The sequence below is a fragment of the Pyrgilauda ruficollis genome, unplaced genomic scaffold, assembly GCF_017590135.1.
Source record: "Pyrgilauda ruficollis isolate IOZ18807 unplaced genomic scaffold, ASM1759013v1 scaffold30, whole genome shotgun sequence".
Taxonomy (NCBI): Eukaryota; Metazoa; Chordata; class Aves; order Passeriformes; family Passeridae; genus Pyrgilauda; species Pyrgilauda ruficollis.
This window is the reverse complement of record NW_024524378.1, coordinates 7,980,274-7,997,674: the sequence shown is the minus strand read 5'-3', so window position 1 is coordinate 7,997,674 and position 17,401 is coordinate 7,980,274. Positions and strand designations below refer to the sequence as shown.

At 40.4% G+C, this 17,401-nt stretch overlaps 1 protein-coding gene across 10 annotated transcripts in view; it reads left to right on the top strand.

Annotated features, from left to right (window-relative positions):
- DTNA (dystrobrevin alpha) overlaps window positions 1-17,401 on the top strand; it is a 221,230-nt gene that overhangs the window by 129,211 nt on the left and 74,618 nt on the right. For all 10 annotated transcript variants that reach the window (XM_041473811.1, XM_041473813.1, XM_041473814.1 and 7 more), the window contains one exon: window positions 1,362-1,442. In XM_041473811.1, coding sequence (XP_041329745.1) covers window positions 1,362-1,442 — 81 coding nt within the window. The remainder of the gene's footprint in view (window positions 1-1,361; window positions 1,443-17,401) is intronic.

Sequence of the window (17,401 nt, the reverse complement as noted above, 5' to 3'; positions counted from 1 at the left end):
TGTGGGCATATCTCTTCCATTTGGCCTCAAGGAATAACCTTGAGTGGTGTCCCCAGTCAAGGGAGGAATTGCTACATATGTATCCAGAAGGAAGGTGTTAGAAGTCCCTGCCATTAAAAGATGGAACTGAGCTTTTATAGTAGAAAGTGATTGACTGTCAGTCAAATGTTTCTAGGCTCCCCTTGCCAGCTCAGCAGTTTCAGAAAAGTTATCACTACTATCACTTGTTGCTTCCTTTATCAGGAATTTTGTGTGCCACATACTCACCAGTGCTGATTTCTGCCAGGCAAGACTGTTTTTCATGTCCCCAGAAAGTTTAGCTTTGGGGTTCTGGAGTCAGGCTGGTCTCAGCATTCCTGTACACCTAAAGCAGCATGATCCACCTTCTCCATCCATCACTGATAACTTAAGCAAATGGGAGAAAATTTGAGCTGTTTTACCCCCACTTAGACAGAGTATCCTGCTACAGATGCTGATGTGGCCCTATGTTTTGCAGTTCAGCTGAGAAAGCTGAACTTAAAGCATTTAGGAAGCTTGTGTAAAAGCAGGGCTGTATTCCACTCCTCTTACATCCTGGCTGTACCTTGTTTGGATGAGTTTGTTGGACACTGTGCCAGGTTCTGCCCCCATACTGGCCTCTGTGTCCTGTTTGTGAGGTAGCTGCCACTTAGTTTGTTCCCATCTCTTGGACAGCTGCTTTGGAAATGTTGTCAGATCTTTACGTTGCAGCAGGCAGGGCCAAGCTCTGTGTGGAGCACAGAGCTGACCCTCAGAGGTCTCCATTGCAGAGAACATACATCCACAAAATGGAGAAAGGCCACACACCCTTTGCCATTGCCCCCTTCCCAGCACAGTATGTTTTCTGATTTGGTTTGCTGGCAATACCTTACTCTTGTCATTGCCCCCTTCTGCAGATTGCCATAAGCCTTTATGTTACAGCACAGTATGTTTTCTGATTTGGTTTGCTGGCAATACCTTGCTCTAGTGTGGCATGTCAGCTAAAGATATTTGTTATGGGCTTTTTTTGCTGAATATTAAAATTTGACTGAGGTTTTCCCTGCTGTTGGAGCCTGGCCAGTGTGTCTTTTAGCCTGCAGCTTGACCAGATTGTTCTTCAAAGTGACAGACACAGTGGGCTGACTATTCCTTGCCTTCCTTTCTAAAATTCTTTTAACACTGTAGCTCCTGACATTCCCCTTGTTACTCCTCACTCCTCTCTACTCTCTCTGCAAAGGAGACAGCCTTGAAAATTGTTAAACCGAGGCAGCTCGTGTGTCCTCTTTGTTCTCTGGCTTCCCTGCTAACAAAGATACGCACAGGTCATATTCCATACAAATGTCACCGTTATTCTCTTCCACTAGGGGCTCAGGATCTGGATCGCATCCGTTTGTCCACCTACCGAACAGCATGCAAGCTTAGATTTGTTCAGAAGAAATGCAACTGTAAGTATGCCAGCACTTCTTTCACCTGCCATTGTTACAAGCATTCCACTGCACTCTCCAGCCTGTCCTTCGCACCACTGACAAAAGGGGACTGTGTGGTGTGGCATTGCAAAGGACACTCATCAGAGTGCCTGGGCAGGCTTCAGATATTAACCTGTTTTTATAAGGAACTTGTCTCAAATATGCCAGTGATTCAGTCATAGAAGGGTGGGGCAGGATATAGGCCACAACTTTAATTAATAAGTATGTTAACTGCATTCTCCAATGTTCTTGTGAAATAGCATTTGTGAATTTCTGGGCCCTGCAGGGCCCTGCAAATTAAATGCTTTTATAGCAGCTCTGTGAGAAAAAAATGCTGCTTTTAGTCCTCTTCTATTTAGGGTACAGCAAAGTAAGTGCAATGTTGGTCAGACCCCTCTATTTCCAGAAGGCCAGCTACACACAGCTCTTCTGAGAGAGTGAACCTGCTTGTAATCTCTGCATATCTGTCTTAATCCCTCTAGGTTTTATTGGGAAATTTCCCACTTGATTAGTGACCTTTTTTAACTTCTCTTCTGAGATTCAGTCTTTTTCCCTTTACAGCTGCATTTTCTATTAGCACAGTCACGTGCTGTGAGCTTTAAAGGCGAAATACATATAAAAATCTGTAATGGAGTGTGTCCTTTCTTCTCCATCCAAAATAGTGTGCAAATACTTAGAAGGGCAGATTTGGGTATATGTGCTTTACTGGACCTTTCCACACCAACTTAAAAAAATACCCTAACCAAGGGCACTCTTGTAGCAGTAGGGAGAGGACCAACACAGAGAAAACAAGTGAGCTTTAGTCCTCACATACAGACTAGAATGACAGCCTGGCTATGCCTGTGCTGCACACAGTGGTAAGTGTGTTAAAAAATGCTCACTGTAGACAGAAATTTACCACCCTGTTAAGTTCCTAGTTTTGGGGTTACATCTGTCTGTGTTACAGAAATGTTTAGCTTATGCTGTCCAAACATACAGGACAGGCCAACTTGTAATGCAAAATATTTTGGAGAGTATTTACTGCATTAATAGCCACGAAGCTGATCGTTTAATCACGTTTGTAGCACACTTCTCATATTTTTAACATGTCCTTAGCTGAAGTATGAATTGAAGGTTTGGTACCGCATTATAAGCAGTCTGCCAGACACAAAACCCAGGGGGGGCTTAGTACCTGCCCAGCAGCTGGCTTCTCCCATTCAGGAGCAAATGTGTTGAAAGATGCTATTATGTTGCATTCAGTTGGTTTTTTTTTTTTTTTAATCTTGTGTTTAGGAGGATGACATTTTCACTTCATTTTCATGGTAACAGAATACAGTAGTCTGAGGTGACAAAAGTATCCAATTAAATGGACAGTGATAGCAAAGTATGTATGCAACTGCATGCAAAGCAAATGAAAAAAACCTAAGGGCTAACAATAGCCTCATTGCTGGGAGTGTCTGTCTGGCTGAAAATATACTGGTTGTTAGTTTTAATTTTGTGCCTCTTATTTATGAACTGTGATCTGCTTTTGTGGAACTGTTGGTTCTCCTCATAGAGAATTAGTGCAGATGCCCTGCAGTTTGCCAGCTTGTGCCAAGTAGCTCATGGATGGGACTTATCTTCTGGTCTCCATTGATAACCTAGGAAGAGTAATTTGCTGATCTTGTTTAAAGATTTATACTGTATCACTCTTTTCTTAAGGGAAAAAAAAAAGTAAAAGGAGAAACTTATAATGTCGTGCTAAGTATTAGGTTCTGTGCAACTTAAGAAGTAATGCCTGCTGCTCTGGAACAGGCTGAATTGTGTGTCCTTTCACCATCAAGTACAGTTTTCTTCTCGTTGTTTCAACGACTTTCTTTTTTAGACTGCGGCTTTCCCAGATGAGTTTCTCTTATCAATGGGAAAAGAAGTCATTCATTCCCCTGGCAGGTATTCAAGCAATGGCTGTCCAAGAAAGAGCTGCTAAACATAGAGCCACTGAAGTGAGCACTGCCCTTGAAATGGTTAATATCAGACCTCTGGCTCATGTCAGCTACTGTTCTGGGGGTTTTTCCCCCTACAGATACTGTCATTATGCACCACACAGCAGTAATGAGTAAAGGGGTCATGGGGAAAAAAACCTTTCTGCTGCATCTGTGCTGCTTCATTTAGGGTAGAATATAACAAGAAAAAGCTCAAAGACAGTTCTGCTGCACTCCCAGTGCATAGCACCTCCTGTCACTCAAGCCATCCCTGTCTTCTTTCAGCTGTGCCCTCCTGCCCTGCCCTGGCACACTAGCCCAGACTTACTAGGGGAAAATTGCTTGGAAAGACTGTATTTGAGGGGTTCTTTTAAAGAGCTAATTTAATAAATGGCTGAGAGCTGCTCTTGGCTACAGGCTGAAGGTGTATGAGGATGGAAGCAGAGAGCTGCTTTGAGTGCCAGAAGTGTTTGTTCCAAGGAAAGCAGAGCAGAGGCTTTATTAGCACCATCTTTTTTACCCGGAGGTGCCCATTAGCATAGGCAGTCATGGGATATCATTTAACAGGCAGCCACACTTGTCACACACAGTGCACTGTTTGTTTCTGCTGCCTTCAGTGCAGACACAGACACAGGTTCATCTCCTGGCCTCCCTTTGAGAATTCTTCTCTCAGTACAAAAGCAGTTTTTTGCGGAAACCTGCAGCAGCAGGCTGGGTTTTACTGGCAAATAGGCAGTGTGCAATGGGCAAAAATCATATTCTCTCCATTGAGCCATTCTCTCTTGCAGTGTTTCTCCTGAAACTAGTTAAATTATCTGGGAAAAAATTAGAATATGACTGTTTGCCACCTTTTACCAGAATATCACTACATGTGTTGCACCTTGAGTACTACCACTGTTGATCAAATAATTTGCTTTGTACAATTATTTCATTTTCATAAGAAGAAGATTTCCTTGCAGATATTTAGCCAACAGTCTTCAAAATTGCAACTATATGTCTTTCTGACAATTCTGTACAACTCTGGGAAAATACTCTGTTTGTGGAAAGTACTTCTTTTATAAAAATGTCTCTGAGCATTTTAAAGTGACAGTTCAAATACAATCAAAGTGTGAAAAAATCATTATCAGTCATTACAATTATTTGTCAAACAGGATGGAATTTAATCCAGTCCATCCTTGTTCTTCAGAAAAGCAAAAAATTCCTCCTAAGCACTCATAAAAAAGTATATAAATTTGAAAAATCTCTGATGTTAACTTTCAAATAAAAATTCCTGCAAATTTAAGCATTCCTCTTTACCTAAGTTAACACATTTACAAATTATTGTTGCCACACCTCTGAATCTGGTAAGTGCCCAAATGTGAGATGCAGTGTATTACAAAAATCACAAAAGCAGGAGACATGCAAAATTCTGAACACAGAAATTCTAAAAGCTGGGAAACCTTGTTAATTCACCATGAATATAAACTAATTTTATGCTTTTTATTTCTGCTGACAATTTCTAAAATTGGAAATAATGAAAAGAGAAACTCTGTAGGTAATGTAGGTATTTTTGAGGATTTGGTGGGTATAGAAAGAGATAATTGCAGACTACTTGCTGATTGCTTTGCAGAATTCCTGTAGCAATAGACCTGTTGCAACAGCAATAGTCTTCCCTTAGTTATAAATATCAGCACAAGACATAGATGCCTTTTTTGGCAAAAAAAAAAAAAATCAAATAAATTCTGGAAATTCTGGAGAAGATATCGAGATTTGGGCATGAATATTCCAAGTGAATGTGAAGACTTGTGGACAGATGGACCTTGGAGAACACATTGCTGGTGATTGTGTCATCTTGAAACCCCAGAATGTAAAGCCAGGAGTGTATGAGCTGACTGTGGCCACTTTACTGGTGGATGGTCTTGGATATAGTCTTGGAAATAGCAGCATCCTAATAATTTGAGGTGGAATTTCATTATTTGGGGTAATAAAAGCAACTAGGAAGCAGGTACAGGAATCTGATCCAACATACTACATGTTTATTCCAGTCTGTACTGTACAAAATATACCAAATGGGAATAGCTGACCTTATCTTATGGATTTTCTAAATGTGCTTCAAAGGTGGTCCTAGATAGTGCACATTGCAAGAATCAAGGAGGGAGATGCAAAAACTACAGGTGAGCACTATGAGGTCTGAAACAGTCACAGAAAATCCTATGAACCAATGTTGCTCTCACCAAGTCAAACAGGAGAGTATTGTCCTTTACTTCACTGCAAGTGCATCATAGCAGGTTTTGGAGCACCTGAGTATATTCCAGCAAACACAACTCTTGCTCAGCACCCCTTGCTGCCAGGAAAATGCTGTCTTGGCAAGGTTGATTTGCTGATGTTTATCCATGGCATCCAGGCACAGAAGCATCTTAGGATTTCCTAAAACAAGGATGAAAGACCAATGACAGCAGTTAGACCTATGTCTTGACATCCAGTTCCAGTATCTGGAACCACCAAACCCACAGTTTATAATTTTTCCCAGTGATCATTGTGCAATTGATTTATTTTAATACTTCTTTATTGGTGAATTTATTAACATGCTGACATGAAATACCATGTTCACATGAAAATTCCCTCTGGAGTATGGTGACAACCAGGAGTAGGACATAACAACATCATAATCAAAACCATTATACCATTAAATATCACTCACTAATACAGAACTGTACGGCTGGAAAACTACTGCTGTCCTTGATGAACTATCCTAAGTGTGTTGTGAGATCATTCTGTGACTGTGACTGCAAAAGCAGATTTTGCTGATTTCCCTAGATCAGAATAAATCATTGACAGTTGAAAGTGTGAATCAAAAGCTGTGCTGGTGATGGTAACATGTGGCTTAATTAAAGCAGACAAAAGGGAGCTTGTTTTTCTGGCAGTTTAATCTCAACACCTTAGGGTGTTGGTGTCTTTGTTTCTCCCTTTAATATTGTTTAGTGTGAATGATTTGTTGTTGTTGTTGTTTAATTCTTTTGGCCTATCCAGGTTGTAGTACAGCAGTTTGTTTTCTATTCATAGGGAGCACAGCTGCCATGACTGTGATGGAAACCTTATGTATGTCCAAGGCAGTCTCCTCCACCTCCACCTTCTCTTTGTTCTGCTTCCTCTGGGCATGTGTAGTCAAGCTGAGGCATGTAGGCATGTCAGCTTAATCTCTATACATGCTTTTGGGTGCTTCCCTGATCTGATCTGCCTTTTTACATTTGTTTTAAGTTAGGATAATTTCTCCCCTCCTGAAATGTAATAATTTCCTAATGAAAATGAATGACAGTTACTGTAATTACATTATTTTTAGGTGCTTTTCTTAAAGCTCTTTTCTGTCTGTACTCTTAGACCTCCTGTAATGCTTCAGCAAGCTGCTGAAAATGGGTTTGTCCTAGAAACTGACTATCTGGGTATGAAATGATGAGATCAGCCTGTATGAGCTACAGGCCCCCATAATCACAGCAAGCAATTTTTAAAAACCTATTTGATTTAACCTAAATAAAATTTCTAGGGCTTGGGGTTTGACTGTATTTTTTCTGTGCTGGGCTGACACTTAATGTATCATTTTGTCCCATCCCATTCAACATGCCATTCACCACAAAATGAAAAGTCACATTATCTGGTACTTGTAGTAAAAGGAAAGGATAAGCAAGTCATGGATTCCACTGGAAATGGTGCAAGACCTTTGTGTTATCCAGTGACTGAGGAAGTTAACAGGACACCCAGCTTCAACTTTCTTCTTCTGCATGAGAAAATCTGCGCCAATTTTACACATCCAAAAGAATTCCCTAAACACAAAGCTAGAGGACACTCACAAGTGTTCCAGTCTGTCCTATTGATGTTTAACCATCAAATCCTTCATATTTACATGCTGATTGATTTAGGACCGTGTAACTGCTTCTCTTTACTCGAACGAGACCTCTTGCCAATGTAGTATAAAGACATTCATCCTTTGACTCAGTGAGTATTGATTTTCTCAAATAGAGTGCACAACAAATGTGCAAAGACTATTTTCTCAAACAGAGTGTACAACAAATGTGCAAAGGCACAAGAATGCTGTGAAGATCCCTGCCATGGCAGGATGTGTTCACTGTCACTGTCCTGTTTTTCACATCTCAAGAGCCCATGCAATTCTGTGCTTGCCCTTCTTTTTCTTTTACTCAGGATGGCCATCAGAAACAGAGTCTTCAAATTATAATGATTACAGAATTGTTTAGTTTAAATAATTCAATCCTTCATCACTGTAGTTTCCATAGTTAGTGCTCTGTTCTCATTGTTGGGTTTTATCCTGTTTTTCATTTCATCTTGGAAGCAATAAAGCACAAGATAGTTTCAGGCTGGGTCACAGAGCAATCAAACTGAATGACAAACAGTGTTGCCTACTTGAGAGGTGCAAAAGGTCTGCTTGGCTGCAATTGAAGCAATCTGCCTCTTGAATTTGTGATCATGGGAGTGTCATATTCTTCTAAACCCTGAGTGATCAGTCATTATATTTGCTTAAAATCCTGTAATTTGGAAATAAAATTACCATTCTGCATTCTGATTTTTGTTCTTCATTGTCGACCACCTTGTATATTCTATGACCTGCTTATTGCTATTACATAGAGGTAGAGGCTGGAAATATTAGTTGTGTTCTTTGTTTTCTATTTAATGAAAGCTGAGTCTTACAAGTTCCCTTACAGTGAGTGACATTATTCACATGGCTCCAAGAGATACAGCTTTAAAAAAAAAGGCACTCTGTATTACAAGAGTCATGATATCGTTGTGTAAGTTACTAATTCTGGTATCCTGCAGTATTTGAAGAATGGAAAGTGAGATGAGTTAATGATTTTAAAACTTTTTTGTTCCTTTGTCTTCATCAACGACTTAGAGACTAAATGCTTCTGGAATTGCTAGTACTGTTCCATATGGGTTTCCAGGCAACTATGGAAAAAGGATGCATATATTATACATTCTGCATTATGCATCAATTATTTAATCAAAAGTTCAAAAGGGCTTGATTTAGCATATTCCCTGCAGACAAATCCTTAGTCTGTAAGTGTTCGCTCAGAGCACAATATCCTGAAAATAGGTTCAGATTTTCTTTTCCTTTCAACTGTAAAAGTTTATTAATATGCTTGACAATCATAATAGCTATTAGAGAGCTGGCATATAACCTGTATATTTGGCATGTTCATTGAGGGACTGCTGTTCAGCCTTTTCTTCAGTGTTAGCATGAAGTGTACTCTTGTTATATAAGAAGGTTGTGTTATCTCAGATGTCCCTGAGTATTTGCTCTTAAAGCTTGCCACTGCAAGTCTGTCTCATCCAAGACTGAGACAAGAACTGTTAGTGGATATTTGGAATTAATTTTAATGTCAAAAGTAGTGAAACAAGGAGATATCTACCTTAAAACTCTTACATTTTTAGTTGGTTAGAGATTGATTTTTCAAACATCCCCATGATTTCAAGTGGCTCCTGTTGAAAACAGGAGTTGCAGAATATTGTCAGCTAATATTACTCTGTCTTTTAAAGAGGAAAATGACTGATTTGGCTTTCTTCAAGTCAGAAGTTGACAGACACGTGGCCTAGGTCACGTCACAAGTATACCTACATGCTGCCCTCTGCAACACAGGTGGCACAGCTCTGCCTGAATGCAGACAGCTTTTGTAATTGGATCATAACTGAAAATCTCTTCTTACTGACTTCCTGAACTCTGTGAAGACTGCCATTCACTGTGCTATTTCTGATGGCTTTCCTGATGAGTGTGTAAGGTTGGATGGTCTGTTCTGTTCCCCACTCATGTCTCTGAACATCTGCTTCTGGTAACAGGCATCACTCACCTTTGTCTGGCAGCCTTTGGCTTAGTTTCCCCAAGCCAGAAAGTTTTTATATCCTATTTCACATTGGTCCTCTTAATAAATACTTCAAACAAAATGAAATTTGTTATTAATTATTCTTATTATTATCTTGGTAATCTTGTAGACAGTCTAAAAATAGCAAAATGTATGTAGACATACCGTTTAGTGGAAACAAACCAATACCTTGGTGATCACAGAATCATTGTATCTTCTGATTCTTTGTGTGAGAGCTTTTTCTTCTTTCACTCTCATGTTTTTCCCCTAAATCTGTAGCTGGGTTTTTAAGTCTCCTTCACTATTTCCCTGTCCCTTCTTCAGCTTCATGTCATTATCTGTGGCATTTGCTTTATCTCTGACTTCTCTGCAACCCTTATTCCCTTGACTGCTCTCCTCCTGTTATTCTCTTGGTTCTAAGAACCTTTTTTCGGCAAACCGTCTCTTACACTTGAGCCTTTGCTCTCTTTCCTTGAGCTGTTCTGATCTGTCCTGTTTGGGTCTTTTGCTGGGTCTGCCCTGATGTCATGTGAGCACCTCCATAATGTGTCAGAGTGCATTACGCAGTGTGACAATGCCTGTCATGTACAGGTCATTCTCTCGGGGCTTTTTCTGTATGACATCCTATTTATGTGGCAAGGGGGGAAAGAAGTAACAAGTCATCTTTGGGGCAGTTATCAGTGAGTTTGGTGATCATGGTCCTGTGTTCCTAAGGACCTTCATCTTGAAGCCCTGTGTCTCCATTCTGGTCTCAAAGCAATTATTCTTGAGGAGTCATACATGAGCTCAGTCCATACATAAATGTTTTTAGTAGAGACTAAGAGACAGCTTTTATGTACTTGCACATTCCCGACAGGATAAGCGATACTATATGTGTGTTCTAACACTGCATTCACAGAATCACAGAATTATTTAGGTTGGAAAACACCTCCAAGATCATCAAGTCCAACCTGTGATCCATCACTGTCTTGTCAACTAGACCAAAACATTTAGTACCACATCCAGGCATTTCTTGAACACCCCTGGTGTTCATGTTCATGGTGACTCCATGAACTAACTCCTTGGGCAGCCTGTTCCAATGCTTAGCAACCCTTCCAGTAAATAAATGGAAGGGTTTTGTTTTGAACTCGTCATGTTTTTGAACTCCTTCTCCATTGCATCTGCCAAGTTGGAAATTTTGCTGAATTTTTACCCTGTCCCTGGTTTTTAAGCCATCAGTCAGCTCAGGAGAACGAGTAGGTACTACACAGCTTTCCTCTACCTTAACCACACAGTCTGTACCATCTTCCTGTCTAAACAGTGTTCTCCATCACAGCCTGACACAGAAAGTCTGATCTGTCTCCAGCCATTCTTCATTCCTGTCTCCAGTAACTTTTACAAATTAAAATGCAAATACAAAACTTTTACACTGTGGAGCCAGCCCACTGTGAAGCCAGCCCACTGGGAAGCCAGCCACAGCCAGTGGTGAACATTCTTAGCAATTATGGAATTCTTCAGGGTGAAGACAGCAAACAGTCCCCAGAAGGAAAATCAGAATGTGGGACCTGATGTCATTTTTTTATAATTCTCTCCTCCTGTAATTCCCAATGAGTGGTTTTTTTGCATGCTCATTTGTTTTCAGTTGCATTAAAAGTTTGTGTAAGTCTAGTAATATAGATCAACTTCATAACACCCAGAATATTCAGACAGAAGCTTTAACTTAGCCAATGTATCATGTTTTACTGCATCTAGTTTTATTTTCATTAAGTCTTAGTGGAAGATTTCATACAGCAAGTATCTGGTATGCTAGGATAAATTGTGAAAACAGAAGATGTTGGCTATAAAAATAATTTCCTGCTTTTATAAGTGTGAAGAGACTGCACAATATAATGTCCTCAGTGGGTATTGTTATTAATAGAGTTCTGGGTCTCTATACAATGAACATTCAGCTTCCTGACATTAATGTTTGTGATATACAATGGCTTTACAGAGGCCTTTTTCCTTGTGCTGAATCAAGGCACTCCTAATCTGAATTCAGACTGAGTTGTATCTGTGATATTATTTTTGGTTGCAGAGGTTTTCTAGCAGAGTGTTTGGCTCTTTAACCGAGAAGAGGCTAATTTCACAGAAGTTCTCTGTCTGCTCAGCCTTTTCTTTGGTCCATGTGGATGGATAGATGGATGTCTCCTTTCCTGACAGGGAGTAAATTGAAAGCAACTCTTTTGAACTCATTGACATCACTATGGCACAAAGGAAAGAATGAATCAGTCTCTCAGTGTGCATTGTTTGAGGAGGTTGAACTCAATTTCTGATAAATGAAGTTGACACTAGTATCATACTGCATCTCTTGTAAAGGTCCTGATCTTCCCCAAGTTTAATTTTCCACAGTTCATTCATCTATATTTTGCCTTGAAACTCTTTTATTTTGTCTTGGATTTGCAGGATGTCTTTAAGGACTGAGTGTGTAAAATAAAGGATGACAGATAAGTGGCCATGTACATCAAGACTCTTACTCCATCTAGGGGCCCTGACAACATCATTAAAGAGCTTCTGTCACACGCAGGGGGAAGGATGGATGTGCGAAACTTCACCTAAATCTCATTTATCTGCCATTTCACATTCTGCAGTCTTGTTGCCTTTCTCAGTGTGGCTGATTGTTGAGCTATGTTTGTATCAGCTGTAACTTTTCTCCTTGGCCTAGTCCTTATTTCCTCAAGAGATGTGAAGTTTTAGAGCGTGGTATTTTAAGGGGAGACACTGCAGTTGCCTTCTGGTTTGGGAGTCGTGGTTTCTGGGAATGAATCAGCTGGGGAAATAGAGCACCGACCCACTCTGGCAGAAGGCATTGCTTTGAATGTGAGTAATGTCAGGAGAGAAAATCTGGAAAGATTGTGTGAACACAGAAACAGAATTTAGTCAAATACTCTGGATAGTATAAGCGGCTGCCTATAAAAATGTTGATACCCCAGAAATGGATATTCCAGATACCAGGATCCATCTTTCCCTCTTTCCAAGCTGATTATAGCTCATATTCCAGGAGATTCTGGGGCAAATAAATTGCATTGTTAAACACCTATGAAAGCTGGAACCTATGACAGTAATTAGTAACTTGATTACCAATCTCAGCAAAAGGTTAAATAAGATCGGTCTGAACTGCCCTTATGACTTCAGGCATAAGATGCTTTTTCACCAAAAAGTCCTGTGTGTCACAAGAATGTCCTGTTTCATAGCAGTGTTCTCACTCTCAACAGCTAAAGCTGGTACTGGGATTTTGTCCCAGGAACCTTCTGGACTGAGCTAAACTCTTCAGAAGAGGGAAGCATATGGTAATGGTCTTTAGTATGTCTCTTCTGTTCTGGGGATGAAAAATGCAGTTGTGGTATCAGATTGTTTACCCAAGCATTAAGTTCAACTTAAGAACTTCTCTAATTATTCTTAATAGATGAAAATGTTATGGGTCAAATTCAGTCCACATTACATAAGAAAATATTTAAATTAATAGAAAAAGGATCAGGTTAATAATTTGCATATATGTAAAAATATAATGTCTTTTATATGTCAGAAAGTGCACGATTCATCTTTCATTAATATTCTGTACCTTGTGTTGCTGTTTACAGCCTGACCAACCCTAAATGATTTTTAAACATAATAATACAGAAAACAACGTAACCATGGATCACACTGAAAAACAGGATATATGCCAAGGAGGGCTTTTGTTTTCAAGCAGTTCTAAATGTGTAATAGCTGCTCATTCTTTTTCATTGACCTTTGTGTATGACTGAACCTTGAAGGTTGATAATGTAATCTCAACTTGTTTTCTATAGCTACTAGGTAAGAAATTGTTACAAAGAACTGTTAAATCACATTTTCCCTTATCATCATGAGCTATTTTTTAAAGGAAACAGCAGTCAATATGAGATTGGGGATAACACCCTTAAGCTGGTAACGTGCGCTGCTTCAAAATTAATGAAAAACGTAAATAACCCAATTTGTTAACATTTGCATTCCCTCTTTTGTTGCTTTTGGCTGGTAACCATGCCAAGCAAGCTGTAGTCCCCCTGTGGCATGGGGAGTGTTTTAGGGGGGGATGGATGGAGCTGGCAGCGGTTGTATCAGAGGGAAAAAGGAAACTATTGATGAAAGAAAGATGTGGTGTAAGTCAGACGTGGCATTTGAAGAAGCATCCTGCTGGAGAAGATGTTATCACTGTAATAAGGGCATCCAATATGAAGACGTTCTGCCTTTTCCCCCGCTTTGGCATTGTTTGCCTGTCGCACGTGATCGCCCGTACACGACATGCACACCGCCGGATCTCTTGCACGCAGTCGGCATTCGACTGAACACAGAGACAAGGCCATTTTCGGGAGACAGCGGCGGGGATGCACCGCCTCTGATCCGCGCTGTCTCGCCTGACACCGTGCCAGGAGAGAGTTAAAATGCTGGAGCGAGCGTGGCTGCGTTTAAAATACACCCAGGAGTGCCATCCTGTGGCGGGGATCCGCCAGGAGCGTGTGCGGTCCTACACGCCGTCCTGGGCCTTCCTCCTCCGGGGTTCAGGCATTCCTGGGCTTCCAGGAGGGCTCTCACGCGGCTTCTGGCTCTCCTCTGGAAACATGTTTTAAAAGTCTCCGTGATTCACTTGCTGTATTCACTGTCAGGTTGACCAGATCTGTATTTTACAAACTGACCTGACAACTCAAATGTAAGGCAAGCTGACCTTTTTTAAGAGAAATGAGAAAGCTGTTGTGCATTGTACATATCTATTGACCAAGTCTTGTTACCTCCTGAGTTCTTTGGCTGTTTGAGAGCTGACACTTGCAAAGGCCTTCTGTAGGAAGTAATAAGTCAGACTGAGGCCTGATCACACAGAGCCTCAAACAAAGCCTTTCTCATTAAAGTAGTTCTGTAGTGGGATCACAAGAATAATAGAGACCCACAGTCTAGAAATAACCATTGTCTTCAGGTGGTTAGAAAGTTTCTGACTATGGAGTACGTGTAGCAATAGGTCTGCTCTTTGCACATTGGTCTTTACTTCACAAATACATTTAACACTTAAAATAAGAAAATTATATGTAATCAATGAATTTAGGCATTGTTGACTTCTTAGCAACAGGGCAGAGTTTTAATTCTTTCCTAGCTGTCCCCAAAATACTAAGAAGCTTAGAGTTAAATTAAAAATTTTTTAAATTTCATTTTATTTATGTCATACTTCGTTCATCATTTCAAATAAATTATTTCAAAGCACATTTTAAAAAAGGGAAACACTTTGCCAGCATCTGGGTGACAAGTAGATGACAACAGTTTCCCAGCCCAGCGCTCAGGGTGGCTCACCCGCTGTTCCCTTTTGCAGAATTGACTGTCATTAGTGCTGCTCCTTGGAGAGACTGATGGCTTTTGCCACCCACAGAGAGCTCTTCAGTCTTAGGTTAAATAGAGGTAAGACAAGAGAGTCAGGAGCTGACAGCAGGGGAAGAAGGAACTTCTATTGTAAATTAAATTACTGTATAAAAGAAAAATTTTACTGGAGATCTTTACACACTCATACACCTTGGTGGATTTGTCAGGTACCATATTGAAAGTGAAAAGACCACATTTCAGTGTATTGTTAGCCTATTGATCACTCCTCATTATTAACACTTGATCAAAGTTCTGTAATGATCAGAATCCCAGGAGGTTTTAGGATAACTTGTTTTACCTTCTGGGCACAACACAGGTAGAGTATAATAGGATGCCACTCCAAGTATGCAGACAGGGGAACCTTTAAAACTTTCCCTAAATTTTCAGTGCCTCAGTTGTACACATTGTGTCCTGCAGATTTCCAAACAACCAGCAGCCAGGTTTGGCACCCACTCAGGAATTTCTTCTGTGCATGCAGTGTGCAGCTGGCTGGCATACGCACAGACAAGCCAGCTCCTGAAGAGTGGGACATCACTTGTCCCATGTGGCATCACTGGGACAGGTGATCTGTGTGAATCCAGAGAGTCCAAATGCAGCTGACTTACTCCATATGCACACTGGTTCAGGAAAAAGCTGCTTCTGTTGGCTGGTCTAAATGTTTAGTTCCTAACCCAGGCACTCCTCCTCTCCACTGGGATGGGCAGGTAGAAGAGGATAGCCTTATTCCAGCTTCCTGCTGAGCCAATGCATACCACACAGCTGTGCAGTCTCACGGCACAGGCAGAAAGGGGTGGAGGAGGAGGAGGAATTTATGCAGCTGACATGGGATTAAATGGAACCACAGCCTCCCTCTGAAATTCCTCAGCCTTCAGGGGAAAGCTAAAAAGGGCATACCTGAGTATGCACACTGCAGTACACCTCACACAAAACCTCTTGAGGATGTGGAGGACTCTTTCTCAAACATCCAGGAGGCCTCAGAGTTGGTTCTGTGGTTTTTTATTTACCACATGTGTTAGAGAAGGCCCTTGGAGCACAGCTTACTTACTTTTAGAGAAAAGTCAGTGAGGCAGCACTGACTCCTTTCCAGTAAGAGTTAATGTGGTTTTGCAGTATAGGTTCATGATCAAGCAGGGACATCACAGAATCAATGAAGTTGGCAGGGACTTCTGGAGAGAGCAGGGTCAGCTACAGCAGATTGCTCAGGGTTTTGTCCTGTTCAGGTTTGATTATTTTCAAGGATGTAATCCACAGCCTTTGTGGGCAATATCAAACAGTTTTAAAACCCTCACAGGGGAAATCTTTTTCTTACATTTAAATTCTTTCCATAAATTTTAATTTATGCCTGTGTCCCTCAGTCTTTTCACTGTCCTATCCCTGAGAAGGGTGTGGCTCCATGTTCTCTAATCCATTGCATTGGATCATAGAATCATAAAATGTCTTGGGTTGAAAGGGACCTTAAAGATCATCTAGTTCTAACCCCCTTCCATGGGCAGAGATGCCTTCCTCTGGACCAGGTTGCTCAAATCCCCATCATCATCCTGGCCTTGAACACTTCCAGGGATGGGTCATCCACAGCTTCTCTGGGCAACCTGTTCCAGTGCTTCACCAACCTCTCAGTGAGGAGTTTCTTCTTAATACCAGATATTTGGGGCATGAGCAGTCAGGGTGTGCCAGACTGTGTAGAGTGACAGCTGTCACCAGATGTACCCTGCCAAAGAGTACCTCATTTTAGCCCTGAGCAGAAGCAACACCCTGGTACATTTTCTTATTCATGTAACTTGGTATCCAGACAGTGTAAAAAACTGCAAACCTTTATTGCTGGCACTTGGATCTGCATCGTAGTGGGATGTGCAGGTAAAGCTTTCAGTGGTCACGCTACAGCTGACTGATTTGGGGGCAGCTTGGCCACCAGCAGGTGTGGTTTAGAGGAAAAATAAGCCTCAGTCAGTCCTTTGTTACCTGCTTGGCAGCAGGAGAGAGGGATCCAAACAGAAAATATGAATGACTGCCCAGGCCTTCTTAACAATGACGATGACAAATGGCTCCAATACCCTAATTTGTGATGGGTTTATAGATTCTAATGAAAAAAAAAAAAAAAGAAGAATCATCTAGCATATTTTATAGTATTCTTAGCATTGCTAGACAAGGAAGCATAAATCTTTCCCTTTTAATGAAATCCACCTGAAATACCTGACATACAGTCAAGTGCCATTGTTTTAAAATGACAGTACAAGTATGCTTAAACTCAAGCATGTGTGTAAGAGCTTTGCTGGACTAAAATCTTTATGAAATGTATAGTAAAATTTTGGAAAGAATTTAAACCAATATTTCATTTAAAATTTCTTCTTGTCTTCACCAACAAAGGAAAATATATATGAAGGAGAATTTTTAGTCCTATCACTTGGACATGTTTCTCTTATATTTACTTAGACCTACTACATGTTAAATAAATTTGAATTGATTGTTAAAGACCTGATTTAGTCACTTCCTGTATTTGATTAAATGTAATCTCCTCTTCCATGTTCTTTTAGTAATAAATGGAGAGATAACTTTGTAAAATTCATCGTTAGGGTATAACACAAAAATTAAATTGGGCAGATGAGGATTTTTGTATTAGATCCATTTAGTGGTAGGAAAGCTTAAGCACACAGACTGTTTTTAAGTTTTTAATTTTTTTTTTTTTACTACTTGGAAGATAAACTTTGCTACAGTTTTTTCTTTTTTATATTTGCTTAGGGCAACATCATTTCTTGACAGCTGATGTTTGAAGTAATCTGCC